Source organism: Macaca fascicularis, chromosome 3 (assembly GCF_037993035.2).
Source record: "Macaca fascicularis isolate 582-1 chromosome 3, T2T-MFA8v1.1".
Classification (NCBI taxonomy): Eukaryota; Metazoa; Chordata; class Mammalia; order Primates; family Cercopithecidae; genus Macaca; species Macaca fascicularis.
Genome location: NC_088377.1, coordinates 122,443,386 through 122,460,955, shown reverse-complemented (window position 1 = coordinate 122,460,955; position 17,570 = coordinate 122,443,386). Strand labels below are relative to the sequence as shown.

Genomic DNA, 17,570 nt, shown 5'->3' with positions numbered 1-17,570 from the left:
CACCACTTGTTGAAAAGGCTGTCCTTTTCCCATTGAATGGCCTTGACACCCTTGTCAAAAATCAATTGACCATATATGCGAGGGTTTATTTCTGGCTGCTGTGTTTATTACAGTGGTCTGTGCCTTGTGGCTTTTTGTGTTACACCATAATTGGGAAAGATTTTTTCCACTCTAAGTTAAGAAATTTCATTTAAACTATATTTTCTTTTAATAGTTTTATTTTTCTTTTAAAATATTTGTATCTTTGATATTTCTGAGTTTATTTTGATGGAAGGCATGAGGTGATATCCAGCTTTATTTATTTTTCAAGAGTTTATGTTTTCCCTGCTGATGTGAGATACCATTGTTATATCATAAATTTCCATTCTTATTTGGATCTCTATGCTATACTATATACCATTAATATCTTTTTAAATACTGAATGATTTTAATTGTATTGCTTATAATTCATTTTGTGTGGCTAGTCTTGCATATTTTTCTCAGTTAATTTTGTAATTTGTCAAATTCCTCAAAATGTTTTATATTACAATTAAATATGAATTCAGGAGAATTTATTACCGTATTGAATCTTATCCAAGAAAGGGGTATATCTTTTTATTCATTCAAGTGTTATGTTTGCCCTTCAGAATATTTTACAACTAATTATTGGAACAACACATTTCTTGTTAAACTTATATCTAAATATTTTGTCTTCTTTGGTTGCTGTTGTAATTAGGATATTTAATATCTAATTTATGTACAGGACATCTTCAACTTGACTTTTCTTGTTTCTAGTAATTTTTTAGGTAATTTTCTTTGGTTTTTCAATTTTTGGTAATTTTCTTTGGTTCTACATCCTTTTCATTATTTATTTCTTGGTGTGCATCCTCTTTTGGAGTTGAATTTTTTACCACTCCCAGAACCAGGTAAACTAACAGTTATGGTATTGAATGCCTTGACTCTTTTTTTGGCGGGGGGACGGAGGCTTGCTCTGTCACCCAGGCTGGAGTGCAATGGCATTATCTTGGCTCACTGCAGCCTCCACCTTCTGGGTTCAAGTGATTCTCCTGCCTCAGCCTCCTGAGTAGCTGGAATTACAGGTGCCCGCCACCATGCCCAGCTAATTTTTTAATTTTTTAGTAGAGACGGGGTTTCACCATGTTGATCAGGCTGGTCTCAATTTCCTGACCTCAGGTGATCCACCCGTCTCGGCCTCCCAAAGTGCTGAGATTACAGGTGTGAGCCACTGGACCCGGCTGCCTTGGCCTCTTTCTTGACTCTAATAGTAATGTATCTAGTTTACTCACTGGACAAGGTATACTGACATTTGCTGTGAGGCATGTGTGCTTTTTACACATAGAGTATGCATGCTTATTTTACTAATGGTTTTTCTTGTTTTAATCAGGAATAATTCTTTATGTAGAAAATGCCATTTCATCAGTGAATATGTTTGTTAATTTTATATTTGTTTATTATTCAGCAATGAGTTCTTACTTTTTTTTCATGAGCCTTAAAGTATTTTCACACTTGCTTCATAAAAAGGTTTTGCAAGATTTCCTTCCTCTGTGCTCTAGCATAACACAGTATAAATATCATCTGAATTATCTGTCACTTGGGTCTGAAAGGATTTTACCTAAGTAACTTACTAGCCTAGTATGTTTTTGGTTTGTAGCACTTTAGAAAATTTTCTTAATTTCTTCCACGGCACTTGGTCTCTTGGTTGGTATCAGGGAGAGATTTCAAAACTTGTATTCTTTGAGGGGTGAGACATGAGGTGGTTAGATCTTAAATAAAATTATGTATACTGGTACTTCCCTTTCTCCAGGTGATGTTGTTATTATATTTGGTATTTTATTGTTTAAAATTAATTTTTAAAAGTTAAACTGTGAAACATGAGACATGCCAAAAGCACATAAAGCAGTTTCTCTTAATCTCATTAGACTTCAGTGTATGGAGTTTTATGATCCTGCCTCTGTGCCAGCATCTTTCCCTAGAAATCTATTTGTTTTTATTTGTTCTTAAGAAACAGATCCAGACTAAGTACTCAGCATTTGGCTTTAGGCAACATTCGATAAAGTTAACTAACTCTGAACTAAAACATATATATTCTTTTCTGTTGATGTCATATATAAAGTACCTAGCCTTTTCCTCCATTCCTGAAAGGAGCTTGGTTGGAGAGGACTTTAGTCAAAGGAATAGGTGATGTACCTCAAATACTTACTGATATAAAAAAAAACTTTGTTTTTTCTCTCTGATCAGAAATTCATTTCCTGACCAAAAGTCACACTTTATACAGCTGTCTGAATTTCCTGTGCCCTTGTCAAGGGCTTGCTGTTGAAATGTATTTAAGAAACAGCAGTTGCTGAAACATTTTAGGGGCTGGGGGACTTCTTCATGAAATGGAAGCAAGCCTGAAGATTTAACTGTTTTTGCCTCTTAGATTGCATTCTAGGGGTCTAAATTATTTTTGTGGAGCTGACGGCTGTTGAGATCACCTTTACTTTTTCTCTCAGCCATCATCTAATTATGAGACAGAGAATTGTAGAATCCTAGAGTTGAATAGTTCACACGAAATTAGTCATGTTCCTGGTTTGGGGAGTAATTTGTTTGGTTGCTAAAGGAATATACTCAGCTATATTGATGAAAGATTTTAACTCATAAGTAAAATATTGAACATTTTATTCATTAGTTTCAAATCATCTCTAAAATCACCAAAGTCAAAATTGTACTTATTAATTTTAATAGGTTATGTGTTCATTTGTTTCGAAAGTAGAAAGTATATCGTGAAAGGCCTTTCCCATACCTCCATTACCCCGATACTCAGTTTTCTTCTCTTTATAAGAAGCATTTAGCTGGAAACAAAATTAACCTGTTTTTCTTCATTGCTTTCTCATGCCTTTGCCCCTCTAGGTAAAATTGTGAAATAGGTTGTATTTATTAGGAATAACACTCTTACTCTGGTCCCCTGACCTGTGTTGGTTCTGTACATTGACCTATACATTGGTTCTCAACCTGTTATAACTTGTATCAATTTTCTATGAAAAATTCGTGTGATATTATTAAACAGAATTTACTGAGAAAGACATTTTTATGTTAGAGACATTATGCCTTAACAATTAAGATTGGTTAGGTGCGGTGGCTCATGCCTGTAATCCCAGCACTTTGGGAGGCTGAGGCGGGCAGATCACGAGGTCAGGAGATCGAGACTATCCTGGCTAACATGGTGAAACCCTGTCTCTACGAAAAATACAAGAAAAAAAAATTAGCCAGATGTAGTGGCAGACTCATGTAGTCCCAGCTATTCGGGAGGCTGAGGCAGGAGAATGGCGTGAACCTGGAAGGCGGAGCTTGCAGTGAGTCGAGATCGCGCCACTGCACTCCAGCCTGGGTGACAGAGCAAGGACTCCATCGCAAAAAAAAAAAAAAAAAAAAAAAAAAATTAAGATCATAGAGTTATCATAGTTTAAAATTAGGTCATAGTTTATGGTATGGTATGAGAAAGCAATATGCCTCTCAAGGTATACTATTTTGTATAAATGAATGAATAAGTGAATGATTGATATGGGAGATACCATATTGTTAGGAACCGTTATAAACCAAGGGAAAACTTTTCCATCCTATTAGAATTCTAACAGCTTTTGGGGGACAACTATTATTATTAACATAGCCTATTGCAATGAGGATTATATGAAATAATCCATGTTAAGCTTCTAGCACAGTATCTATGACATAATAGACACTGATACATATTAGTTGCCTTTGATTAGAATAGATAGTATTTTACTGTTACCAGGTTTAAATATAATAATATTGAATTAAGTGGACAGGAAAAGTCATTATTACTAGTATCAACTATTGATTATACAATTATGAACATTAAGTCTGGACTGGTAGGAAATGGCATAGAAATGATACAAATGACCCCAGAGCATGTGAGGGCTCTAAAATTCAATAAACAATCCCTGGTAGGTCAGGAATAATTCAGTCAGAAGTAGTTATTTTGTGTTTGCTGTCTTACAAATATGAAATGGTGCTTCAAATCTATAGGTTCAGGTGCAGGAGAGTGTATTTACATTCTTATGAAAACCACTCCCTCCTCCATTACTTAGTTATCCTATTGGTGATATTCATGTCATCATCTTAGCACTATTAGTTTTTATGACTTCAGTGGGTGTTTTTAAGAATGGTGTGAAAAATATTTTTGTTGGTATGTAGTAATCACCTGTGTTGCTGATTTTCTGTCAGATGTAAGAGATTTTGAAACAATAACATGTTCAAAGGTAGCAAGAAAAATGAGTGGGTATATGGTCAACATGACATCTTGAGTGCAGAATCTGTATCTTACTGATTTCAATTTTTAAGTCTAACACTGGTTTTCAAACTTTAGAATCCATCAGAATCATCTGAAAAACTTGCTTAAAAAGTAAGAAGTATATTTCTGGGCCTTATCTAAGAGTTCCAGATCTAGTAGTCTGAGGTTGAGCCTGATAATTTGCTTTTCTAACATGTGATGATGCTGCTCCTTATCTGGGGACTGCACTTTGAAACTGGTCTAACATAATGAGCACAAAACTTAGCATAGAGTTGGAGCTTGATAAAAAAAAATTGAATATATAACTGCTGCTATTACTGAGTTCCCAAAGCTTAAACAAAAACCTCCAACTTTACATAAAATAAAAATGCAGTCTTAACTTTCACAGTGTTTTGCTTGAGCCGAATTCTGCCTTTTTCTACACTCTTTGCTAACCAAGGCAGCTATTTACCATATCTGGTTACCACTGTTCCCAGAAAGGCAAAGGATAATTATACTAGAACCACAGTCTTTTGTGCTGCTTTGTAATACTTCATCAGGATAGACTTTTCAAAATAATATTTTTTAAAAAGTTTTAAAAGAAGTTAAAAGTTATTTATTAGTCAAAAGAAAAACAAATTTTTGTAAACAAAAATATTTGTAAATAATGAAGGGTTTGTCATTACCTATTCTAAACGTTTTTTATAATTTAAGATTAGTCTGTGGTCATAATTAATTCTTAATTTAAGTATCATTGATTTTTCAGCTAATTCCATTTCATTTCTTACAAGGTTTATCATTGCTCTAAGTACTATAAAATAATTAGCAGTCAGTACTCATATTTCTGTAATCGATTGTAAACTACAATAAAATTTAAGACCAGTGATGAACCACATAAAAATAGATTTTTTAACATTTAAACAAGATTAAAGAATTTTGTGATGTTTTTGTTTATGGATTTTTTTTTTTTTGAAATGGCTTTAGACTTTTGCACGTTGACACAGAATGTTTTTTGCTAGGAGTTAGTTTGAGCTGGTTTGAAGTTGATAAAACTAAAAAGCATATTGGCCCTTGCTAGTTAGTGAATAAAGATATATATAACAAAAGCACCCAGTATTTAAGCTTCTTGGTTGATCTACCAAAAATAATTTTTCTAATGGTATTCAGTTTGAAGCCTCCTTAGTCCTGTGCAGTGGGATTGTTCTCTTTGTATTTTACTTAGAGAAAAAGTGGTTCTCACACAGGTTGGAAGGGAGGATGGCCCTAGAGTCTGGAAAGAAATTTCATGGTCTGGACTTTGGTGACTTCCAGGGAGTGAGAATAAAAAAGGACCCCTTCTACCTATAGATATCCTTTTCACATAGAGGCTTTTTTTTTTTTTTAAAACTACCTTTTTTTTGTTAACAGTCTTACAGATAGGTTTTAGTTCTGCATTGTTCAAGTGTACAGAAGTTTCATTTCTTTTAAATGATGGTATGATATTACAATTTTTCCTAAATTTATTTGACTGTGGTACCCTTTTTGTCTACTCTTGTTAACACCAAGGGCATGGTTATATGTAGCACTATTTAAAAAATTCTAGTCTAGATTAAGAGACAGAATAACAGACCAGTTGGAAGGGGCTGCTTACTGATATGAAAGGAAAGAACTTTTGCTACTTTGTGTTATTTTCCTGATTGAAATGGTAAAACATTTCTCAAATACACAGGTTTAATAAATTGGATTCAAGTTAGTTCACCTTCTGTGACTTCTTAACCATCAGCTTTAAATAGATTTGATTTTGGTAGCCATCTTTTGGTTTTGTTTTGGCTAAAATAACTCATTAAAAATCGGTGATCAGTGTATAGAACACAACTCTCCAATTGAACTTTCTTCAGTATTGGGAATGTTCCATATCTGTGTTGTCCTATATGACAGCCAGTAGCCACAGATGGTTATTGAGCTTTTAAAATGTGCTAAGTGTGACTAAGGAACTTTAGTTTTTTTAAGTCCTCATTAATTTAAATCTAAATAGGCACATGTGGCTAGTAGCTGTTGTATTGGACAATGCAATCTATAGAATATATTTGTAGAATAGAGTATTTTTCATACTTTTAAATTGATGGAATTAAAACTACTCTTTGGGGGATATTTTTGGAAAGTTAAGACTCTGATGACTATACTTAAATTATATGCATTCTATAGTCACATGATTGAGAGAACTCAGTCATTTTTCTCTTTTAAAAACTATAGTCATTTTCACTTAAGGAAATATGTTCTGAGAAATGCATCATTAGGCATTCATCGCTGTGCAAACATCATAGGGTGTACTTACACAAACCTAGATGGTGTAGCCTACTACACACAGGCTATGCAGCATAGCCCATTGCTCCTAGCCTACAAAACTATACAACATGTTACTGTACTGCAGACTGTAGGCAGTTGTTACATAGTGGTATTTGAATATCTAAACATAGAAAAGGTACAGTACAAATATATAAAGGTAGAGAAGATGGTATACCTGTATAGGGCATATACTATGGCATGGAGTTTGCAGGACTGGAACCTGCTCTGATTGGGTCAATAAGTCGTGAGTGAATGTGAAGGCTTAGGGTATTACCGTAAACTACTATAGACTTTCTAAGCACTGCACATTTGGGTTACACTAAGTTTATAACAAATATTTTTCTTCCTTCAATAATGTTAACCTTAGCTTACCATAACATTTTTACTTTATAAACTTAATTTTTTTAGCTTTTTGATCTTTTCATAATAACGCTTAGCTTAAAACACAAACATATTGTGCAACCATACCAAACTATTCTTACTCTATAAGCTTTTATTAATTTTTTTGGTTTTGTTTTTTTTTGCTTTTTAGACTTTTTTTAAAAAGCTTAGACAAATATACACATTAGCCTAGGCCCACACAAGATGAGGATCATCAAGACATCGCTAGGTAATAGGAATTTTTCAGCTTCATTATAATTTTTTGGGACCACTGTTATGTATGCCATCCATCATTGACCAAAACATTGTTATGTTCACATAACTGTACATATACTACTAACTTCTTTTGTAGGTAATTCTTTTGTGTAAATAATAGTACACTCTGAAATAATTGAATAGGTTTTCACATTCATTTTTAAGAAAAGTATAATAGGAAAAAAGAAGATAATCTGTGAGATAACTCAGATTTAGTTCCTTTTGCCATTGACATGCTTGCCAGTATTGAAGCAGTTGCAGAATTTTTGTGGCTATTAATGTATCTGTAAGTTGGAGATACAGTATATGTAAATGTCCTTTGAAAAAAGAGCTGTACAAAATGAACGTAATTCACATTATAAATGTTGATTTTGAATAATTACAGAAAATGCTAAAAATTTGACTCATTTTCTGTGAATGTACTTTGAGTTATAAAGATTATGATCCTTAATCTTTTCATTTTTGATAAGAGTAATGCTCAGTTCGTAGACAGGTAAAAACATTAAGTTATATAAATTATCAAAATAAAAGTGACTAAACAATTGAATAATTTTGGAATAAATTTATTATTAAGGATACAATTATTTGGAGGCTGAATTATTTTCAGAGTAGGTCATCTAGGACGGAACATAGGAAATTCTAGTAAGTAAGTGTTTTATAAGCAACTTATTTAATATATTGATACCTCTTATCCATGGACTTGCTGATTGAATAAAATATTTTACTCTGTCAATTGACTTAACAGCTTCATTTTACTTGTGAACTGCCCAAGCAATTTATTTTTGTATTTATTCAGCTAGCATTCATTTGTTAGTGGTTTTTGAATATCATCACTTTTAAGACGTGTGATTATTTTAAAAGTTTTCCACAAGCATTTTGAACTGTATAAAATAGAACTGATGACTTCTTCATAAGAACTTATATATTATGTAGTCACAAGTATAGCCTTAATATAAATGATACCTTTTTCAGCATGTAATGAAAAAGCATGTAATGAAAAATAATTTTTAAAGCTGTATATAGTTACTGTGACAATCATTGCCCTTTAAGTAGTGGTTTTTAATCCTTTCTAATTTACATTACACAAGAGTCTTCTCATATATTAAAGATGATATTTTAATATTGTTTAATTTTTTTTTTTTTTGAGACAGAGTTTCACTCTCGTCACCTGGGCTGGAGTGCAATGGTGTCATCTTGGCTCACTGCAGCCTCTGCCTCCCGGGTTCAAGTGATTCTCCCGTCTCAGCCTCCCAAGTAGCTGAGATTATAGGCGCCCGCCACCATGCCCAACTAATTTTTTAGAGATGGGGTTTCACCATGTTGGTCAGGCTGGTCTCAAACTCCTGACCTCAGGTGATCCACCCGCCTTGGCCTCCGAAATGTTGGGATTACAGGCGTGAGCCGCTGTGCCCAGCCTATTGTTTAATTTTTTAATACGACTATTAAATGGTCTTACCACTGTATGGCATTATTTGGGATTTAGTGGTTTGTCTTACATTTGAGGTATATATTAATGGCTAAATAACTGAAAATCATATTTTAGATAAAAATGATTATGTTTTCTGACATACAGTTCAGGTTTTTTAGAATATGTGTTACTTTAGTTTATATTCTGTTTATTTAGCTTATGTTTTACTATTTTTAATCTTTTTCACCTTTATAATAACTTTGTTTTTTATATAAAGATGCCTGATATTTTTCAAAAAAGATACTAATACTTACTCTTCCCCAAGTACAGAAAAAGTAGTACAGTCAGCCCTCTAGCTAAATATTTGAATATAGGTCATTCTTAATACTACTGTTTTTGAGATACTTTCATTCATTTTACCTCTGTCAAATTTAGTGGAAATACCATTTCATATTTAGTTTGGCTGTTCTCTTTAAAAACACCAATACACGTATCTTTACAATTCCCTTTGAATTTTATAATTAAGTTATTAATGTTATTGATGTGAAGATATCAAACGTTTTAATTAAGATGACTCAGAGATATCTTTGAGCATATATAATTCAGAATATGGCAGAATATTTTAAACATTTCACAGGGTCACGAAACTCTTAGCATTTAAAGGATTTCAGTATAGTTCTCTAACTGGTATGTGCTAAGAATGTGAAATATGTTTCAGTTGCTTGAGATTAGGAAGTAGAGATAAAATTTCATATATATATATATATATATATATATATATATATATTTTTTTTTTTTTTTTAAAGACACCTAGCTGTTGGGCAGAAGAGGGTGCAGAAAAGAGGTCACATCAGCGTTCTGCGTCATGGGGGAGTGCTGATCAACTAAAAGAGGTAAGTTATTTTTGTTTTCCGTCTGTAACCTGTTTTGGTCCTAGGAGATTACCTTAGTATTTCCTGAATGTAAGGACACTTTTAAAATTTATCCTAACCTTACCTCTTTCAGTAAGGTTAGGACAAATTCTAGGGTAAGGTTAGGATAAATTCTAAGGTATTTGTAAGGTTAGTACAAATTCTAGTTAGGTAGGTTGCATTCTACATTTTGGTGAACAAGTCTAAATTTACCTTATTTGTGTATTTTGTGTCATTTCTAAATATTTGTTATGCTCTCAGTCAGCTTTAGCCTTTCCAGAGTGAAGTCTAATTTTATGTAATACTCTCTATCTTGTTCATTTTAGTTATCTTTTGTTCTCTCTTCAGCTTGCTTGTTTTTGAGTTGTAGCAACCAGAGCTATAGGCTATATAGCTTTGTACAATGGTAGGACAGTGTTTTCTGTTTCTAATAGCTTTTTTTTTTTTGAGACAGAGTCTTGCTTTGTCGCCCAGGCTGGAATGCAGTGGCGCCATCTTGGCTTACTGCAAGCTCCACCTCCCAGGTTCATGCCATTCTCTTGCCTCAGCCTCGCAAGTAGCTGGGACTATAGGCACCCACCACCACACCTGGCTAATTTTTTGTATTTTTAGTAGAGACGGGGTTTCACCATGATAGCCAGGATGGTCGTGATCTTCTGACCTCGTGATCTGCCCTCCTCGGCCTCCCAAAGTGCTGGGATTACAGGCGCGATCTAATAGCTTTTTAATGACATCCAATATATTGTTGCCCTTTGGAACCCAACAGTAATCCATGCTTCTTAGAAACTTAGTTTCTATGACCCATTTCCTTATTTATTATGAATAACCTGAGGTGTCATATCTTGATGTATATTTTGGATTATTTTTCCTGATAGTTTTATCCATCTAAATTCTTTTTTATTTGTTTTTATAAATTACAGAAACTTAGAATTGAAAGGTCATCTAGTCTATCTTCTACATAAATGCTCCTTAAAAGATGGTCGTCGAATCTCTGTTATTCTTTTTTTTTTTGTTTCAAGGTGGAATCTTACTCTGTCACCCAGGCTGGAGTACAGTGGCACAGTCTTGGCTCACTGCAGCTTCTGCCTCCCGGGTTCAAGTGATTCTCCTGCCTCAGCCACCCGAGTAGCTGGGATTACAGATATGTGCCACCATGCCCAGCTAATTTTTGCATTTTTAGTGGAGACGGGGTTTTGCCATATTGGGCAGGCTAGTCTCAAACTCCTGACCTCAAGCGATCCGCCCACCTCGGCCTCCCAACGTGCTGGGACTACAAGCATGAGCCACCACACCAGGCCATGATCATTCTTAGTGAGGGAAACTCATTACTTTATAAAGAGAGCCAGTTTAATTGTTTTAAGTTGTTAAATATGTTCTCTTATATATTGAACTTAGAATTAGATAACTTAGTTTTGACTTTGCCCTCTGGATCAATATTGAGTAAGTCTAAGTCTTTTAAAGGCCAACAGTAAGTCATTTTTTTTCTCCAGAGTAAACATTTACATTTCTCTCAAAATTTTTTTCATATACCAGTTTCCAGGCCTCTTTGTATAATTTTATATACTATAGGTTATCAGTATCCCTTACATACTGTGGTGTCTGGACTGCATAGATATAGTTTATTAGCATGATTTTACTTATGATTGTATTACATTTTAGCAGCTTCTTTATAGTATGGATGTAGAGACCTACTCAGCTCCTTCTGCCTACCATACATGTATGCAAAAAATCAGTTTTCTGCAGCAGCAACAAAAAATAAATGAAACTAAGTCTAATATCTCTAGCTTACTGTAACTACATATCTCTGTATAGCATATGAATAACAAAAAAGTGAACTTGTATTTTTATCTCAGAGTTAAATACAATCTTAGTGTTATCACCAAGATTTACTAATCATTAGACTGAATGGAAGTAATGCCAGATATTAATTTGAATCCATAGGAAGAATTGAAGAGTGCTGGGAATAGTAAATATGTGGGTAAATATGAAAGAGTTTTTAATGACTCTTTTGTTGGATTTTTAATTGAACGATAACTGGATTTCAGTAATAGATGACATACACTATTAAAAAGGAATGACTGATTCAGTGAGAACATTTGTTTTCCACAGAAGGCAACCATAAAGCTGGACAAAACTGTCAAAACAACTGTTTGACTACTTTACCAAACAAACTAAGAAGCTTTATTCATGAAAACTAATGAACATAGGGTAGGAATAGCACAAATTCGTGATCTGGTGCTACTCCTTTTCTCCTTTTCCTTCTCCTTAGCTCTGTTGCATAGCATTTCAATCAGGATGAAAACCAGCAGCTTTGCTTCCACTGTTGTAGAGAAATCGCTTGCTTTGGAGCATTGTAGGTTAAAATGGTGATCTTTGTGGCAAGTAAACAGAGAGAGCCAACAACTTTATTAGTCTAAGATTGTAGTCCAGTTTGAGGCCAGCAGTAGGCTCATGGACTAGTTGAGTTTAATAGAGAGTTTTGAGAGGTAAGACAGTAGTGGGAGCTTGATAAATTCCCCACATATCCCAGGTTGACTGGAGGCTGTGGACATGCACAGCAGAGAACAGAGTGGGCCCAGGCCACTGATGTGTTCCTGGCCAGAACAGCCTAGGAACAGGTGCAGAGGAAATTCAAGTGGGCTACTGGAAATAAAACCAGGGAAGACTTGTAAAAAACCTGAATTTCAAATGCTGTCCTCTGTCCACAAACAAATCCTATCAGTAGGAAATAGAACCCTTATTGGCTTGAGATGTTTGAACAGAATGTACAGTCTTTGGCCAAACACTATGGTGAACACTGGAGACCTGCTTTAAAAGGTCTTAAGAAGTCAGGCAAAAAATAATAGAGACATAAGCCGTCACACATTGCGGGAGAAACAGACTTGTAGACCATTAAGAAACAACAAGTAGACAACAACTCTCGGGAGAAAATCAGAATCTGGAGTTGCTATATTATCTGAAATATCTAGCATTCAGCAAAAAGTTTTGAGATATACAAAGCAACAAAAAAGTATGGCACATAGGAAAATAAAGCAGTCAGTAGAAACTATATGTGTTTTTATAATAAAGTATGGCACATACTCAGGAAAATAAAGCAGTCAATAGAAACTGTATGTGTTTTTATAATGTATTTAGCAGACAAAGACATCAAAGAAATAAAGGAAACCATGATTAAATGATTAAAGGGAAAGTAGGACTACAAGGACTCAATGAATAAAGAATTTTCACAGGCCGGACATGGTGGCTTACGCCTGTAATCCCAGCACTTTGGGAGGCCAAGGTGGGTGGATCATGAAGTCAGAAGATTGAGGCCATCCTGGCTAACACAGTGAAACCCCGTGGCACACGCCTATAGTCCCAGCTACTCAGGAGACTGAGGCAGGAGAATTGCTTGAACCTGGGAGACAGAGATTGCAGTGAGCCGAGATCGCACCACTGCACTCCACCCTGGGTGACAGAGCGAGATGCCGTCTCAAAAAAAGTAAAAAATAAAAAAAGTATTTTCACAAAGAGATAGTCATTCTAAAAAAAGAAGGAAACAAAATTCTAGAGTTAAAAAAGGCAATCACTAAATATAAAAATGTTAGATGGGCTTGACAATAGATTTGCCATGGCAGAAGAATCGATGAATTAGAAGATAAGTCAATAGAATTTATATACTCTGAAGAATGGAAAGGAAAAAAGAGATTAAAGTTGAAGGAGAGAAGGGACAGAGCAGAGAAAAACAATCAAAGAAATACTGACAGAGAACTTTCCAAATTTGATGAAAAACAATCTACAGATTGATGAAGTTTAAGTAACCACAACTAGGAAAACACAAAGGGAACCATAAGAAAAAGAAAATGAGTCATCAGACATGGGGGACCACTAATAGCTTTAACAGCTGACTTTAAAATCAGAAGTGATGGGGACCATGAGGCCTGATGCATTCAAAGTGCTGAAAGAAAAAAAGTAAACCAAAAACTGTCAACCAGGTAGGTATTCAATATCCAGCAAAACTAGTCTTCCAAAGTGAAGGTGAAAAAATGGCATTCCCAGGTAAAACTTGAGATAATTTCTCCCTATCAGACTGTGTTATAAGAAATTCTAAAGCAAATCTTCAGACTGAAAGGAAGTAACACTAGATAATAATTTGTATCCATAGGAACAATTGAAGAGTGCTGGGAATAGTGAATATGTGGTAAATATAAAGGAGTTTTCAACATTGTTTTGTTGGATTTATAGGATGTACATGAAATATATATAATAATAGCACAAAGGAGGAGTTAGGAAAAGGACGTATATTGTAGTTTCTATTTGACTGAAATTAAGTATTATTGTGATGTAGATTGTGATAAATTAAGACATATAATCCCTAGAGCAGTTGCTAAGTTATTAAGAAGATAACTCCAAAAATTTAAATTAAAAAAAAGAGGAATTAAAATAGCATACTAAAAAATATCACGAAGCAGGAAAGGAAGAATAAGTAAACAAAGTTGTGACACAGGAATAGAAGCCTACACCGTTCATCCCTCGCACCCCCCACTGAAGTACCAAATGTTAACAACTATCTGCACAGAGAAAAACACCATTCACAAGAACCTAAAATCAGGTGAGCAATCACAGTACTGAGTTTTAAGTTCATAGCACCAAAAGAGGCATTGAGTAGGCCAGGAGAGACACTCTTGAATTGCTGATGTTACTCCTCCATCCCCTGGCAGCAATTGTGTGGAGCACAGAGAGAATCTGTGCACTTTGAGGAAGAAGAGCACAGCGATTGGGGAACTTTGCACTGAACTCAGTACTGTCGTACCACAGTGAAGAATAAAGTCATACTGGCCTCAGCCAGTGCCTGTGCATGGAGGGAGCATTTGGACTAACCTTAGCCAGGGGAGAATCGGCCATTGCAGCAGTCAGAACTTTTTATTGGCAAGCTTTAAAGAGAGAGAGAGACAGACAGACAGACAGACACCCCCTATTTGCTGAGGAGAAAGTAAAGGAAGAGAACAACAGTCTTTGTCTGGTAATCAAGAATTCTCCCAGATCTTTTTCAAGACCTCCAAGGTGGTAGTTATACCTCTACAAATCTGCAAAAAACACAGTTTTTTTGGGCTTGGGGCCCAAGTTTCTCTGAATACTTGGAAAGCCTTCCCAAGAAGGGCAGGCACAAATAAGCCCAGACTGTGGAGACTACAATAAATACCTAACTCTTCGATGCCCAGACACTGAGGAACATCTACAATAATTAGCACCATCCAGGAAAACATGACCTCACCAAATGAACCAGGCACCAGGGACCAGTCCTAGAGAAATAGAGACATATAACCTTTAAGAGCGAATTCAAAGTAGCTATTTTGAGGAAACTCACGCCTGTAAGCCCAGCATCTTGGGAGGCCAAGACAAGCAGATCCCTTGAGGTCAGGAGTTTGATATCAGCCTGGCCAACATAGTGAAACTCTGTCTCTACTAAAAATACAAAAATTAGCCGGGTGTGGTGGCACACACCTGTAGTCCCAGCTACTGGGGAGGCTGAGGCACAAGAATCTCTTGAGCCTGGGAGGTGGAGGTTGCAGTGAGTCAAGATCACACCACTGTACTCCTGCCTGGGTAACAGAGTGAAGCCCTGTCTCAAAAATAAAAGGAAGAAAGCATACCACCAGAAAAAAATGACCAAAAGGAAGACAAGAAGGGTGGAAAGAAGGAAGAAAGTGAAGACCAAAAAAACAAATAATAAAATGGCAGGAGTAAGTTCATACTTATCTGTAATAAAATGGAATGTAAATGGACTAAACTCTCCAAACAAAAGATATTGAGTGGCTGAATGGATGAAAAAAAGAAAAAAGAGACCCAATGATCTATTGTCTACAAGAAACACACTTCACCTATAAAGATAAACGTAGACTAAAACTAAAAGGATGGAAAGATATGCCATGCCAGTGGAAACCAAAAAAGAGCAGGAGTTGCTATGCTTGTATCAGGCAAAATAGATTTAGAGTCAAAAACTGTAAGAAAAGACAAGGTCATTATAAAGGGGCCAATTCAGCAAGAGGATATAATGATTGTAAGTATATATGTACTCAACACTGGAGCACCCAGATATAAATATAAAGCAAATATTATTAGAACTAAAAAGGAAGATAGACCCCAGTACAATAATAGCTGGAGACGTCAACACCCTACTTTCAGTGTTAGACAGATCTCCTAGACAGAAAATCAGCAAGGAAACATTGGGCTTAATCTGCACTGTAGAACAAATAGACCTAATAGATATTTACAGAACATTTCATCCAACAGCCTCAGAACACAAATTTTCCTCCTCATCACATGGATCATTCTCAAAGACAGACCACATATTAGGTCATAAAGATATCTTAAAACATTCAAAAAAAATTGAAATAATACCAGGAATCCTCTCTGACCACAGTGGAATAAAACTACAAAATAACAAGGAGAATTTTGGAAACTATACAGGCACATGGAAATTAAACAATAGGCTCCTGAATGACCAGTGAGTCAATGAAGAAATGAAGGAGGAAATTGAAAAACTTCTTGAAACAAATGATAATGGAAACACAACATACCAAAATCTATGGGATATAGCAAAAAGAGCACTAAGAGGGAAATTTATAGCTCTAAGTGCCTACATCAAAAAAGAAGAAAAACTTCAAATAAATAACCTAACAATGCATCTTAAGACGCAGCAAAAGCAAGAGCAAATCAAACTGAAAATTAGTATAAGAAAAGAAATAATAAAGATCAGAGCTGAAATAAAATGGATTTGAAATGAAGAAAACACCACAAAGATCATTGAAATTAAAAGTTAGTTTTTTGAAAAGATAAAATTGACAAACATTTAGCCAAGATAACCAAGAAAAAAAAGAATACCCAAATAAATCAGAGGTGAAAAAGAAGACTTTACAGCTGATACCACAGAAATTCAGAAGATCGTTAGTGGCTACTTTGAGCAACTATATGCCAATAAATTGGAATATCTATAAGAAATGAATAAATTCCCAGACACGTATAACCTACCAAGACAGACTCATGAAGAAATCCAAAGCCCAAACAGACCAATAACAAGTAAAGAGATTGAACCCAGATTAAAAAGTCTCCCAGTAAAGAGAAGCCTGGGACCCAATGGCTTCACTGCTGAATTCTACCAAACATTTAAGGAACACCTAGTACCAGCGCAATTCCAAGATGGCCGAATAGGAATAGCTCCAGTCTACAGCTCCCAGCATGAATGAAGCAGAAGACAGATGATTTCTGCATTTCCAGCTGAGGTGCCAGGTTCATCTCACTGGGGCTTGTCGGACAGTGGGTGCAGGACAGTGGGTGTAGCCCACTGAGCGTGACCTGAAGCAGGGCGAGGTATCACCTCACCTGGGAAGCGCAAGGAGTCAGGGAATTCCCTTTCCTGGGAAGCGCAAGCTGTGACGGACGGCACCTGGAAAATCAGGTCACTCCCACCCTAATACTGTGCGTTTTCAACGGTCTTAGCAAACGGCACACCAGGAGAGTATATCCCACGCCTGGCTTAGAGGATCCCATGCCCATGGAGCCTCGCGCATTGCTAGCATAGCAGTCTGAGATTGAACTGCAAGGTGGCAGCGAGGCTAGGGGAGGGGCGCCTGCCATTGCTGAGGCTTGAGTGGGTAAACAAATTGACTGGGAAGCTCAAACTGGGTGGAGCCCACCGCAGCTCAAGGAGACCTGACTGCCTCTGTAGACTCCACCTCTGGGGGCAGGGCATAGCCGAACAAAAGGCAGCAGAAACCTCTGCAGACTTAAATGTCCCTGACAGCTTTGAAGAGAGCAGTGGTTTTCCCAGGATGGAGTTTGAGATCCGAGAATGGACAGACTGCCTCCTCATGTGGGTCCCTGACCCCCCCCAGTAGCCTAACTGGGAGGCATCCCCCAGTAGGGGCAGACTGACACCACACACGGCCGGGTACCCCTCTGAGATGAAGCTTCCAGAGAAGTGATCAGGCAGCAACATTTGCTGTTCAGCAGTATTCGCTGTTCTGCAGCCTCCGCTGCT

General features: G+C 36.1%; 1 protein-coding gene across 17 annotated transcripts in view; it reads left to right on the top strand.

Annotated features, from left to right (window-relative positions):
• The window catches only part of GLCCI1 (glucocorticoid induced 1), a 131,165-nt gene that overhangs the window by 47,714 nt on the left and 65,881 nt on the right, over positions 1-17,570 (top strand). For 16 of the 17 annotated variants that reach the window (XM_074035443.1, XM_045387600.2, XM_074035442.1 and 13 more), the window contains one exon: positions 9,446-9,532. In XM_074035443.1, the coding sequence (XP_073891544.1) occupies positions 9,446-9,532 (87 nt within the window). Of the gene's footprint in view, positions 1-9,445; positions 9,533-10,569; positions 10,789-17,570 lie in introns of those variants that run through there. The other variant, XM_074035449.1, reaches the window with a different exon arrangement.